Here is a 14,349-nt window from a genome sequence, read left to right as displayed (position 1 = left end):
AAAATTCTCAATAAGATACTAGCAACGGCATATAAAAAGAATTATTCACCACGATCAAGTGGGATTCATTCCTGGGATGCAGGGCTGGTTCAACATTCGCAAATCAATCAACGTGATACATCACATTAACAAAAAAAGAGAGAAGAACCATATGATCCTGTCAATCGATGCAGAAAAGGCCTTCGACAAAATCCAGCACCCTTTCTTAATAAAAACCCTTGAGAAAGTCGGGATAGAAGGAACATATTTAAAGATCATAAAAGCCATTTATGAAAAGCCCACAGCTAACATCATCCTCAACGGGGAAAAACTGAAAGCTTTTTCCCTGAGATCAGGAACACGACAGGGATGCCCACTCTCACCGCTGCTGTTTAACATAGTGCTGGAAGTTCTAGCATCAGCAATCAGACAACAAAAGGAAATCAAAGGCATCAAAATTGGCAAAGATGAAGTCAAGCTTTCGCTTTTTGCAGATGACATGATATTATACATGGAAAATCCGATAGACTCCACCAAAAGTCTACTAGAACTGATACAGGAATTCAGCAAAGTTGCAGGATACAAAATCAATGTACAGAAATCAGTTGCATTCTTATACACTAACAATGAAGCAACAGAAAGACAAATAAAGAAACTGATCCCATTCACAATTGCACCAAGAAGCATAAAATACCTAGGAATAAATCTAACCAAAGATGTAAAGGATCTGTATGCTGAAAACTATAGAAAGCTTATGAAGGAAATTGAAGAAGATTTAAAGAAATGGAAAGACATTCCCTGCTCATGGATTGGAAAAATAAATATTGTCAAAATGTCAATACTACCCAAAGCTATCTACACATTCAATGCAATCCCAATCAAAATTGCACCAGCATTCTTCTCGAAACTAGAACAAGCCATCCTAAAATTCATATGGAACCACAAAAGTCCCCGAATAGCCAAAGGAATTTTGAAGAAGAAGACCAAAGCAGGAGGCATCACAATCCCAGACTTTAGCCTCTACTACAAAGCTGTCATCATCAAGACAGCATGGTATTGGCACCAAAACAGACACATAGACCAATGGAATAGAATAGAAACCCCAGAACTAGACCCACAAACGTATGGCCACCTCATCTTTGACAAAGCAGGAAAGAACATCCAATGGAAAAAAGACAGCCTCTTTAACAAATGGTGCTGGGAGAACTGGACAGCAACATGCAGAAGGTTGAAACTAGACCACTTTCTCACACCATTCACAAAAATAAACTCAAAATGGATAAAGGACCTAAATGTGAGACAGGAAACCATCAAAACCTTAGAGGAGAAAGCAGGAAAAGACCTCTCTGACCTCAGCCGTAGCAATCTCTTACTCGACACATCCCCAAAGGCAAGGGAATTAAAAGCAAAAGTGAATTACTGGGACCTTATGAAGATAAAAAGCTTCTGCACAGCAAAGGAAACAACCAACAAAACTAAAAGGCAACCAACGGAATGGGAAAAGATATTCGCAAATGACATATCGGACAAAGGGCTAGTATCCAAAATCTATAAAGAGCTCACCAAACTCCACACCCAAAAAACAAATAACCCAGTGAAGAAATGGGCAGAAAACATGAATAGACACTTCTCTAAAGAAGACATCCGGATGGCCAACAGGCACATGAAAAGATGTTCAGCGTCGCTCCTTATCAGGGAAATACAAATCAAAACCACACTCAGGTATCACCTCACACCAGTCAGAGTGGCCAAAATGAACAAATCAGGAGACTATAGATGCTGGCGAGGATGTGGAGAAACGGGAACCCTCTTGCACTGTTGGTGGGAATGCAAATTGGTGCAGCCGCTCTGGAAAGCAGTGTGGAGGTTCCTCAGAAAATTAAAAATAGACCTACCCTATGACCCAGCAATAGCACTGCTAGGAATTTATCCAAGGGATACAGGAGCACTGATGCATAGGGCCACTTGTACCCCAATGTTCATAGCAGCACTCTCAACAATAGCCAAATTATGGAAAGAGCCTAAATGTCCATCAACTGATGAATGGATAAAGAAAATGTGGTTTATATACACAATGGAATATTACGTGGCAATGAGAAAAAATGAAATATGGCCTTTTGTAGCAACGTGGATGGAACTGGAGAGTGTGATGCTAAGTGAAATAAGCCATACAGAGAAAGACAGATACCATATGGTTTCACTCTTATGTGGATCCTGAGAAACTTAACAGGAACCCATGGGGGAGGGGAAGGAAAAAAAAAAAAAAGAGGTTAGAATGAGAGAGAGCCAAAGCATAAGAGACTGTTAAAAACTGAGAACAAACTGAGGGTTGATGGGGGGTGGGAGGGAGGAGAGGGTGGGTGATGGGTATTGAGGAGGGCACCTTTTGGGATGAGCACTGGGTGTTGTATGGAAACCAATTTGTCAATAAATTTCAGAAAAAAAAAAGAGTTATATACGCTAACCCTATAAATTCTTTTTTTGTAACTTAAATCCAAGTTGGTTAACATATAGTGTAATAATGATTTCAGGAATGGAATGTAGTGATTCATCACTTACATATAACACCCAGTGCTCATCCCAACAAGTGTTCTCCTTAATGTCTCTTGCCCATTTAGCCCATCCCCCTACCCAATACCCCATCAACAACCCTCAGTTTGTTCTCTGTATTTAAGAGTCTCTTATGATTTGTCTCCCTCTGTTTTTATATTATTTTCCCTTATGTTCATCCCTTATGTTCCCTTCCCTTATGTTCATCTGTTTTGTATCTTAAATTCCACAGAGTGAAATCATATGAAATCATATGCTTAGCATAATGCACTCCAGTTCAATCCAAGTTATTGCAAATGGCAAGATTGTGTTATTTTTGATTGCTGAGTAATATTCCATTGTATACATATACCACATCTTCTTTATCCATCATCAGTCGATGGACATTTGCTAAGCCTACAAATTCTGATTATAATCATTTGACTTGATTTGGAGTTCTTGAGGATGGTATGTAACTGTGATTTTTAAACTTTTCTCCTGATAAAACACCAGTGAAAGGTTACCACTATAAAATTAGAATTTTTGCCCAAATTGTAGTAAAACTAGTAAATGGAGGGGCACCTGGGTGCCTCAGTTCATTGACTGTCCAACTTTTGAGAACTCCATTTGCAAACAGTGCATGGATTTTCTCATTCCATCTCAGGTGTCTGGATTCTCACCTCTTTCTAACATACAGGGTCTCAAAGAAATGACACAGTAAAATTTCAGACACAGTATTATTATCCACCCCAGTGGCTTTTCTGTTGCTAGTCAAAGTCACAAGTATCCTCTTATAAAAGATATAACTCAAATCTCAGGGTCATCAATAGTATTAGAAACATCCTGATTTCTTCTGTTTTCTCATTTGCACATGGAGAAGAAAGCTGCTAACTTAAATTAAATTTCCCAATTTAAGTTTACTTATAACTCAAACTGTCAGTAAAATAATAAAAGCAGCTTCATTTATATAAATAGTATCATGGGATTTTTCAAGAATAACTAATTCACCCTTGGTGAACTGTACCTCTCAATTGCCACCTATCACCATCATCAATAATGAGTAATGCTAACAGTAGGTACCACAGATCAAATTTGTTATATGTGCAGAGGAAGAGAAGGAGGTGCCCTTTGCCTGGGTGTGCTTCCACTTTGAGCTTGGCTGGGCTCCATTTAGACGTATTTTTGCCTGAGGCCACTGGAAGGGTTTGTATTCAGGCTTCTAATAGCTCTCTTTCGTGCTCTTTTAATCCAGTGCTTATCACACAGTGTTCCTATGGGGTACGAGTGTTCCATAAGCTGTAGAGAGAGAGCATTTGACTGTAATATTGAATAATGATTGCCTTTACCCTGCTTGCAGAGGGGGAAAAAAAGTTAATGGATAACATTTACTCAATTCAAATTGTTTTCCAATGATTTTTTACAAGTCTTTGGTTCCAGATACCACTTTTCTTCTAAAGTTTGCCAATAGATGACAGAAGAAAATGAAATTGCAAATTCATATTGATAGAAAAACTCAAAACCAACCATTTGTTCTTGGTTCAACAGTTTGTTCGGTGTTTTAAGACGCGTAAGCTGGTGGTTGTGAGGTTGTATGTTATACAAATAATATAAGATGGATTTCTTTTTGCTAGTAAAAATATATTAAAATAATGTGTAGATGAAATAAAAATACTGATTTATATTTTTTTAATATTTTGCAAAGAACATGGTGCTCTGCAAATAAGAATGTGATCTGGGTCTCTGCCCCCTAAACAAGTCTGAGATAACCTGTCTTAGAATAATAAGCATTATATTCCTTTAAAGAAAATGGATAGAAACTATTGATGGATAAAAACTAAACCTAAAATACATGTACCCTATGTGTGAAATAACTATGCAGTTATTTATGAGCCAGTGCTAAAACTGATAGGAATGTCTGAGGGTTGAAACCATTGCTTGATACTTAATACCACATAGGCAGATCTAAGATCTTAGTGTTGTTTCCGAATAGAATTCTGTGACAGGAAAGACCCGTGAAGGTATTTGGACAAACTATCTGAAACTGGAAACTCCCCCAAATGGTTCTTTATCCTTTCTGTGAACATCTCCAGTAGGATCTTAACATGACCCTGACTGCAAGGTAAAATAATAGTATCTATGTTTGCAGCTCTGTTACTTATATGTGGATCTTGGGAAGGAGATGAATCAACCTAGTTCATTTTTACACTAGGAAGATGCTTTGCAATAGGAATTTATACTATATTTATGTAGGTGCAAATGTGAAACTGTATTCCTATATATACGAACTCTTGAATCTTAGCTAGTGAAATATGTCATGTTTTAAATTGTAATCCTCAACTGCATATTACTGCATATGAATATTCCCACCCATGGCCTGAGAGGGGATGGAAATTCTCTTTATATATACAGTCTGCATTCACACAAGACAGTTTATTTATATTACCAATTTAATAAAATCCCCTACTATGTAAATGTTCTCCATATGTGGAAACAGAGGACTAGAATGCATAAAGCCAGTTCTTTGTGTTTTTCAGCTTTTAAAAAATTATGTGCACGTAATGTTTCCCTGGTTTTTTAAAATTGCTGAATATGGTATTTTGCCTCTTTTAATTTTTCTTAATTAAGGTAAAAGCTCACAAAATAAAAAAAAAGTTTTCATTATCCTGTTTTACCCTATATCTTTCTCATGGGGAGTACTTCAATTTCTCATGCAAAATTCTAGCAGTTTTCCAACAAAGGATAAGACCAAAGAGAGAATTGACACAGGTTCTGGAAGCCAGGGGAGAGAGTCATTGGAGATCAAAGCAGAGAGAAACCAGGGAAGAGCTGGTTCAGGAGTAAGTGGTAAGGCAGTTACCATGGAAGGAGTTAGGAAGATTTTGGATAAGAATTACAACAGAGAAACAGGGGGTACAGTGAAGGAGTCTTTGTAACAAATAAATGTGAGACCATATTCTGGCTCTGCCATCTATTGGTGGTATAACCTTGGAAGAGGTATTCATCTCTCTGAACTTCTACCCCCTCATTTGAGAAAATGGAGCAATTCCTATCTTCCAGAGCTGTGATGAAAGGATCTGTGTAAAGACTATTGTACTTCATAAACAGTAGGTGCTTCTGCTTTTCCCCTTCAGCTCTTGCTTGACCCTATCCTTCCTGAGCTAGAGACAGCCATGATGATGATACCATCAATGTTTAAAGTCTACAGATCCCAAAATGAAACGTGTGTTCTAGCCTTTTTACTCTAGAAAAATCCAAACATTTAAAGAAGAAATAGACATAATGTATAACAAACCTCCTTGTATTCATTACTGAGCTTCAACAGTTACAAATCATGCCCATCTTTTTCATCTCCATCTCCATTCACTTCTTATGATCTGTATTATTTTGAAGCAAATCTAGACATCATATAACTTTATGTAAAAAGCTTCAGTATGTATTTCTAAACAGTAAGGATTATTCTTAACGAATACAATCATAATGCCAAACACACCTAAAATATTTAACTTTTATTCCTTAATACTATTAAATATCACGTTGATTTTGTTGTTGTTATTGCTATTATTTTTTCTACCGTTATTATGTATTTTCAGGTACATTATATAAACCACATGAATACACCATGTGGTATTACCATTGATGGTGTAATTTTTCCAAACTGACAAACAACTCTGAAAAGTTCTGAACAAACCAATACACTCTTCCTCAATGTAAACAAATAGTTACTTCGTGGAGATTTTAGTATATATTTAAAGTTTGCAAAAACATTTTGTATTTATAGGTAATATGGAATTGGGCTTTGCACTCAGATAATTATAAACTAGTTTTCATCTTTGTCTGGAAAATTATGTAGTATGTGGGAAAATTATTTGCAATATTTAAGAAAGTCTCTGGCTTGTATCCCCACCAATCTTTATGACTACTGTCACTGTTCTTTCACATTTGCAAAATGCCCTCCATGGTTCACTTCATACCCTGTTGAAAACCACTTACTTAGTTTGAGCTTAGTTTTAGTTGCATATATGCTATAACTTTGGGAAAATAAATAAGGAAGATCCTGTATGGGGAATGACTAGTGGAACATTCGCAAACTTAAAGCTTTTCAAAATTTTTCTCAGTTGATGAAATTTTGTTTCTCCAAACTATGTTGCAGAATGTGAATAGGTTCTCTGATAAAACAAGTGAGATCATAATGACTTCATGGTAATATATGTAGTTCAAATACAGAAAATTTTAACAACTAAGAAACCAGTCAGGTAGAATTAGGGAAACTGGGATAGTGGTAAGAAATAATAAATTCATTTTTACTTATTTCCTAAGAATAAGTATAAATTTATAAATCTCTTTATGCTATGTTTACATAATTGGCCCACAACCCTAATAAGGAATTATGCTTCATCTCCAAGGCAGAGAAAATACAGTCAATGTTTACCCTCCTCTAGCTTACTTGCTTCACTATAACTTCAAGTAGTATATTTCTTGTCATTTCTTTTTTTACTCATTTTTTAAATTCAATTATAATTAATACACAGTGTTATATTAATTTTAGGTGTACAATATAGTGATTCAACAATTCTATACAGTACTCAGTGCTCATCATGATAAGTGCACTCTTAATCCCCTTCACCTATTTCACCCATCCCCCCACCCACCTGTCCTCTGACAACCACCAGTTTGTTCTCTATATTTAAGAATCTTTTTTTTTGTTTTTCCCTTTTTTTCTTGTTTTTTTTTCTTAAATTACACATATGAGTAAAATCATATGGTACTTGTCTTTCTCTGACTTATTTTACTTAGCATTGTATCCTCGAGATCCATCCATGTTGTTGTATATTGTAAGAGTTCACTATTTTTATGGCTGAGTAATATTCCTTTGTGTATATACCACCTCCTCTTTACCCATTCATCTATTGATGGAACTTGGGTTGTTCCCATAACTTGGCTACTGTAAATAATGCTGTAGTAAACAAGAGGGTGCATATATCTTCATTCATTGTTTAGTACCATGTTATTTAGCTTCCATGTATTTGTGTTCTTCCAGATTTGTATGTGTGTGATAGATTTCTAATTTCATACCATTATGATCAGAAAAGATTCATGATATATCAGTCTTTTTGAATTTTTGAGACTTGTTTTGTGACCCAACATGTGTTCTGAAGAATATTCCATGTTCATTTGAAAAAAGAAATGTTTATTATGCTATTTTTGGATGGAATGTTCTGAATGTATCTGTTAGAGCCATCTGGTCCAGTGTGTCATTCAAAGCCACAGTTTCTTTGTTGATTTTTCTGTCTAGATGATATATCCATCAATTTAAGTGGATGTTAAAGTCCTTTACTATTATTGTATTACTATAGATCACTTCCTTTATGTCTGTTAATAGGTGCTTTATGTAATTGGGGGCTCCATGTTGGGTGCATAAATATTTACAATTGCTATATCTTCGTGTTGGATTGTTCTCTTTATCATTAAATAGTATCCTTCTTTGTTGTTACAATCTTTATTTTAAAGTCTGTTTTGTCCAATATAACTATTTTTACCCAGGCTTTCTTTTCACTTCTACTTGAATGATAATGCTTTTTCCATCCCTTCACTGTCAACCTGCTTGCATCTTTAGGCTAGAAGTGAGTCTCTTTCCATAATTTGGCTATTGTTGATAGTGCTGCTATAAACAGTGGGATGCCTGTGCCCCTTCAAGACAGCATTTTTGTATGTGTATGTGTATTGACTGATAAATGGATAAAAAAGATATGAGATATATATATACATATATACATACACACACAACGTAATATTACTCAGCAATCAGAATGAATGAAATCTTGCCATTTGCAACAATGTGGATGGAACTAGAGTGTATTATGCCAAGCAAATAAGTCAGAGAAAGACAAATATCATATGATTTCATTCATATGTGGAATTTAAGAAACAAACTAGATGACCATAGGGAAAGGGAAAAAAATGTAAGATAAAAACAGAGAGGGAGGCAAACCATAAGAGACTCTTAAATACAGAGAACAAACTGAAGGTTTCTGGAGGGGAGGTGGTTGGGGGGATGGGCTAAACGGGTGACAGACATTAAGGAAAGCATTAATTGAGATGAGCACTTGGGTATTATATGTAAGAGATGAATCACTGTGCTGTACTCCTGACACAAATACTTCACTGTATGTTAATTAACTTGAATTTAAATAAATAAATTAAAAAAAAGAAGTGAGTCTCTTAAAAGCAGCATATAGATGGGTCTTGCTTTTTTATCCATTTGGTCATCCCATGTTTTGATATGAGCATTTAATCCATTTACATTCAAAGTAATTATTGATAGGTATGTAGTTATTGCCATTTTGTTACTTGTTTTATAGTTTTTTGTTTGTTTGTTTGTTTGTTTTGTAGTTCTTCTCCCTTTCCTCTCTTGCTCTCTTCCCTTTTGGTTTGTTTTCTTTAGTGATATACTTGGAATCCTTCCCCTTTATTCTTTGCATATCTCTTACAGTTTTCTATTTGTGATTATCATTAGGTTGATATATAAGATCCTATGCATATGGCAGTCTATTTTAGGATGATGGTCATTTAAGTTTGAACCCATTCTAAAAGCACTGAATTTTTACTGTCCCCTCCCACGTTTTATGTATATAATGTCATACTTTACATCCTTTTATTTTGCTTATCCTTTAACTGATTTTTTATATATATAATTTTACTGCTTTTTTGATTTAGCTACATTGGCTTTATAAGTAATTAATCTACTACTTATTATGTTTGTGTGTACCCGTGAAACCTTTTCATTTTGTAACTTTTTTATTCTTGATTATGGCCATTTTCTTTCCAGTCAAAAATTCCCTTTAACATTTTTTGTAAGGCTGATATAGTGATGAACCCCTTTAAATTTTATAGGGGTTCTATAATTAAATTTAAATTTAAATAGTCTAGGAAACTATTTTATTTCTCCTTCTGTTCTGAAGGATAGCATTGTTGGATAGAGTATTCTTGGTTACAGGTTTTTTTCTTTCAGCATTTTGAATATATCATGCCACTCTCTTTTGGCGTACAGTTTCTGCTGAAAAATCAGCAGATAGCTTTATGGGGTTTCCCTTGTATGTAACTGTTTTCTTCTCTCGTGGTGCTTTAGGATTATTTCTTTGCCATTACTTTTTGCCATTATAATTATTATGTGTCTTGGTGTGGACCTCTTTGCATTGATTTTGTTGGGGGCTCTCTGTTCCTCCTAGATCTGGATGTCTATTTCCTTCCTCAGATTAGGGAGGTTTTAACCTATTATTTCTTCAAATAAATTATCTGCCCCTTTCTCTGTCTTCTTTTTTTGGGATACCTATAATATCAGTGTTATTGTGCTTGATAATGTCACTGAGTTTCCTTGAAATATTTTCATTTTTTACTATACTTTTTTTTTCTTTTTGTTGTTCAGTTTCTTTGCTTTTCATTATTCTGTCTTCCAGCACACTGATCCATTTTTCTGCTTTCTCTTATCTACTGTTGATTCCTTCCAGTGTATTTTTTAATTTCAGTAATTTAGTTCTCTATCTCTGATTGGTCCTGTTTTATATTTTCTGTCTTTTTGTTGAAGGTTTCACTGAGATCCTCCACTCCACTCTTTTTTTGCATCCAATTAGTGTCTTTATGACCATTCCTTTGAATTTCTATGAGGCATATTTCTCATCTCCAAATCATTTTGTTATGATTTTGTCCTGATCATTTGGGATATATCCCTCTGTCTCATTTTGTCTAAATATGTTTGTTTCTATGTATTAGGAAAGTCAATTATATCTCTTGAAAGTAATGGACTTATGAAGAAGAGGTCCTATAGTGCCCTGTAGTGCAATGTCCCTTGTTCATCAGAACCTGGCACTTCCGAGATGTCTCCTATGTGTGTTGCATGCACACTACTGTTGTGGTTGAGCCACATTTTCCTTCACTCCAGTCGGCTAGGTGGTCATCTTTGTTGTGGGCAGGGTTTGGTCTCTGTGCTATTATGAGGATAGTCTGGGACCACTTTGTGCGTGTAGTTGGGTCAGACCAGTCACTTGCCCTCAGCCTGTTATCCAGAACTGTAGTTGCACTTACCTGCAGGCTGCTATCCCTGCATTGTCTCCTGAGTGGCTTTTTTTGGTGAGTGAAACCTATCAGACCAGATGTCTGCCTTCAGTCTGTCTGTTTGCAGTGGCCCCCCCAACTACAGGGCTTTCTCTTTGTGCTGCCCCCTGTGAAGTTTTTGTCAGTGGGCAGGGCCAGCAGTTAGATCAGCTGTTTTCCCCCAGCCCACCGCTAAGGCTGCTGTGGAACTGACCTGTGTGATTATCTTTCCCTCTCACCAGAGCAAGAGTCATTTTGGAGTGGTGCTGGCCACTGTCAGGGCTGCTTGTAGAAGGCGCTGCATCAGACATGACTTTGGAAGGATTAAGGCAGGTTGGATGGGGCAGTCTGCAGGAGAATGTGGGGGCAGGGCACATAAGTGTTATCAAGGTAAGTGCTCATCTTCTTGGAGGATGAAACCTAAGCTAGGTACCAAGTGTTCATGCTGGTTCCCACAGATGTCTGGCTATCCATGCTGGGGATAGATGGAGATAATGGTGCCCGCCAGCTCTTTTGTTCTTGGAGAAATTTCTTAAAGATTCCTGTTCCTCTAGCACACATTCTGACATTAGTAAATAAATCTTCCTGGTGTACCCCAGGTGCTTTTCAAACTGCTGCTTCTATGCTGTATCTTGTCAAAGTTGTGTGCTGTTTTGTTAAGGGTGGCAACTGTTTCCTGTCACCTTCTGGCTCTCCTGGAGCTGAGCCCACTGATTTTGAAAGTTCCCAGTGTTAAAACCCAGTGATTGTGAAAACTCAAAGTTAAGAATTTCTGATTTTCAAAGCCAAATGTTATGGGGACTCATCTTCCCAGTTCAGGCCCCATATGTCTGGGGTGCCTGGTGTGGAGTCTGTTCTCCTCCTTTTCTGTGCTTGTGGTGTCCCTCTGGTATTTGTGGTTAGTCTCACAGGTTAGTTTGGCTCCCAACTGGGGTTCCACCCTTTCTACCATTTTTTTATGTGGCCTCCTTTCCAAAATTAACTGTGGAGAGTCTATTCTGCCAGTCTTCATGTCATTTTCTGAGTTAGTTACACTGATGTGGCTGCTATCTAGGAGTATCTGTGTGAAGAGGTAAGTTTAGGATCCTCCATGCCACTATTTCATAGGTTCCCCAAGAAATCTTTTTCTTTTGACTTATTAAAGCAGTTACTTTGTTTGTTGGCCTTTGTATTTAACTATTATTCATCATTCCCTGATGGAAGCTATTTTCTAATCTAAATTGGAAGATGTTTATCTTTATTCCTTGAAGAAGGAATTGTTAGTGCCTATCTGGTTCCTGGTACAGAGTGGATGCTTATTTAAATATTTATTAAATGAACCTACTCACCCAGTAATCATCATTGTTAATCTGCCTTATTACTGTGTACAGTCACGCACCTTCCTATGTGTTAATTTTATTCTTATGTCATAATTATCATAAAGCATTAAGTGTGAATCTTTTATTCAAGGTTGGAATCTGAACTAAGTGATTTCTTCTAAACCATACTGCTGGCGTAACTAGGAGAAGAATTTAGGTCCTCCTGGCTTTGATTTCACTATTTCTACCAATAGGTTTCTTTCTGCCTGAAAAGTATACAAGTTTTCTGTTCCTGCTGCTTGGCCATTTGTGTGTGTTCAAAGAACATTTGCCAAAACAAAATAAATTTAAAAAAAAACAATTAAAAACAGTAACTAATGCTCCCAGTATTTATATATAGGCCTTGACTCTCAGATATCCAAAATAGGATATTGAATATTTTGGTATCAAAATTTATCTGGTGAGAGATATGGCTCTCCTAAAAGCAAGTTACCTTATTTACTGTCTGCAAATTGAAAAGCAGGTGCAGCATCAATATAGTAATTGCTCAGAGACTGGAACTTTGTAACTATGGAGACATTACCTCACAGTGTTCTAACAGGCAGTGTTGGCCAGATGTGAAAGTTACAGTCATAAAGGTAGCCTTGCTGGGTTGCCGCCCTGCCTCTTGAGCTGCTTCAAGTGAATGTTACACACCTTCACCTTGATTTGCATAATATCATTAGCCAATACCAGTATTGGCTATGTCAATATTTACATATTTACATTAGAAGCCTGGCTCTGGCACCAGTTTGGGAAAGAAATTATTTAATCTGGCATATGCTTTGAGGTAGTTAGATTAACTGGTGAGGTCACTTGAAAATAAAATCTACCTTCAAATTCAGCTATATCTATTCCTGATATCATGATTTTTTTTCCCCAGGAAAGAAAAGAGACTTTTCTTCTAGCCAAGATGAAAGACATGCAAGCCAGTCAGAAAACTTCAGTGGCCCTGCAGAGTGAAGTCCATGAGCAGGAAGATAAAATGGAGAATCAAGCACAGTAAGAATGGCATAAGTGAGAGGAGAGAAGGATCTGAGTTTTAGAGGATAATGAGGGTGTACTTGACCTCTTGTTTCAAAATATCTTATGAAGTAGTTGTAACTAGAATTGATTCCACACATTTTCTAAAATTAACTATAACATACAACTATTTCCCCAACCACTGTGTTATAAAGTACAGTCCTTGAGTAATACAAAAGTTCACCTGTACAGATCTCTATCATATGAGTCATGGTTGAGGCTCCAAAACTTATATCTAGCGTGTTAAGGAAATTGGCAGATAATTTCTTTAGAACTACTTTACTGACCTTGGGGACAAAGAATTGATAGAGAATTTTGGTTTGGAAAATGCCCGTGAGGATGTGAAATAAAAACTGCAACTCACCCCACCACCACCAAAAAAAAAGAAAGAAAAACAAAAGCAAAAAACTACAACTCCATGTTTTTACTAATTAAATCATTCTATCAATTAGAGGATTAGCATAGGTTTTCCAGTTTTTTTTTAATGGCCTCTAGTATTGAATATACCCAATTTAAATACCTAAATTTTTTTTAAATAGGCTCCATGTCCAATATGGGGCTTTAACTCACGATCCTGAGATTGAGAGTCTTGTGCTCTACAGACTAAGCCAGACAGGAACTCCCTGCATATACCCAATTTAAAGCTAATGTTATTTCGCACCTAGGTGTCCTGTGTTTACTGTTCAGTTCAAGTCCATTTTGTAAATGGTCATCTGAGGTCATCTGGGAAATGATTGGTGTCAGTATTACCAATGTAGTACCCCTTAAAATAACATTGAAATGTGGGAATTGAACTTTTATAACTACCTCTGGTTTAGTGCTAATCAACCCCAGAGGTAACAAAGTACTAACAAAGAGCTTAGAAAATTCCATACAATAGAGTCAAAGCTAACTAAGCACTAGGACAAATCCCTTATCTTCCAAAAAGAGTCTAACAAGTCAGGGAGTACAGGGTTTAAATAATGTGTCTAGACATGTGTCTCTTCCTGAAATGTTGGAGCTCTTACAAAAGTATGTGCACCTATTAGAAATTTCTTATTCAACTACAAAAATAAGAATACTTTGTGGCCCTAGGCCAGATTTCTTTAATCACAACATTTGCAAAAGCTTATTAGGAATCTTCTGTGGAATTAAGTTATTCCAAAATGCTATTGTTTTACTGGAGGAAGAAAAAAACTTTGAAGCTTATAAAATGAACATGCTGAAAAGATATAGGCAGTTTTTAATGAAACCCAGATAGATGTAAGGAACTTTGAAAGAGAAAAGTACTTTTCCTGCTTATTCTAGCTAGTATCAGGCAGAAATCATATCATATGATCCTGTCTCAGGTTGGACAGAGACGAAATATTTTTAATTTGACAATTTACCTCTATAGTCTCCTTCCCACTACCCA

General features: G+C 36.3%; 1 protein-coding gene across 8 annotated transcripts in view; it reads left to right on the top strand.

The window, feature by feature from the left end:
* LMNTD1 (lamin tail domain containing 1) overlaps window positions 1-14,349 on the top strand; it is a 541,299-nt gene that overhangs the window by 416,566 nt on the left and 110,384 nt on the right. For 6 of the 8 annotated variants that reach the window (XM_043564837.1, XM_043564834.1, XM_043564835.1 and 3 more), the window contains one exon: window positions 12,817-12,935. In XM_043564837.1, coding sequence (XP_043420772.1) covers window positions 12,817-12,935 — 119 coding nt within the window. Of the gene's footprint in view, window positions 1-12,537; window positions 12,724-12,816; window positions 12,936-14,349 lie in introns of those variants that run through there. The other 2 variants (XM_043564840.1, XM_043564839.1) reach the window with 2 other exon arrangements.

Source organism: Prionailurus bengalensis, chromosome B4 (assembly GCF_016509475.1).
Source record: "Prionailurus bengalensis isolate Pbe53 chromosome B4, Fcat_Pben_1.1_paternal_pri, whole genome shotgun sequence".
Classification (NCBI taxonomy): Eukaryota; Metazoa; Chordata; class Mammalia; order Carnivora; family Felidae; genus Prionailurus; species Prionailurus bengalensis.
This window is presented reverse-complemented; position numbering and strand designations above follow the sequence as displayed.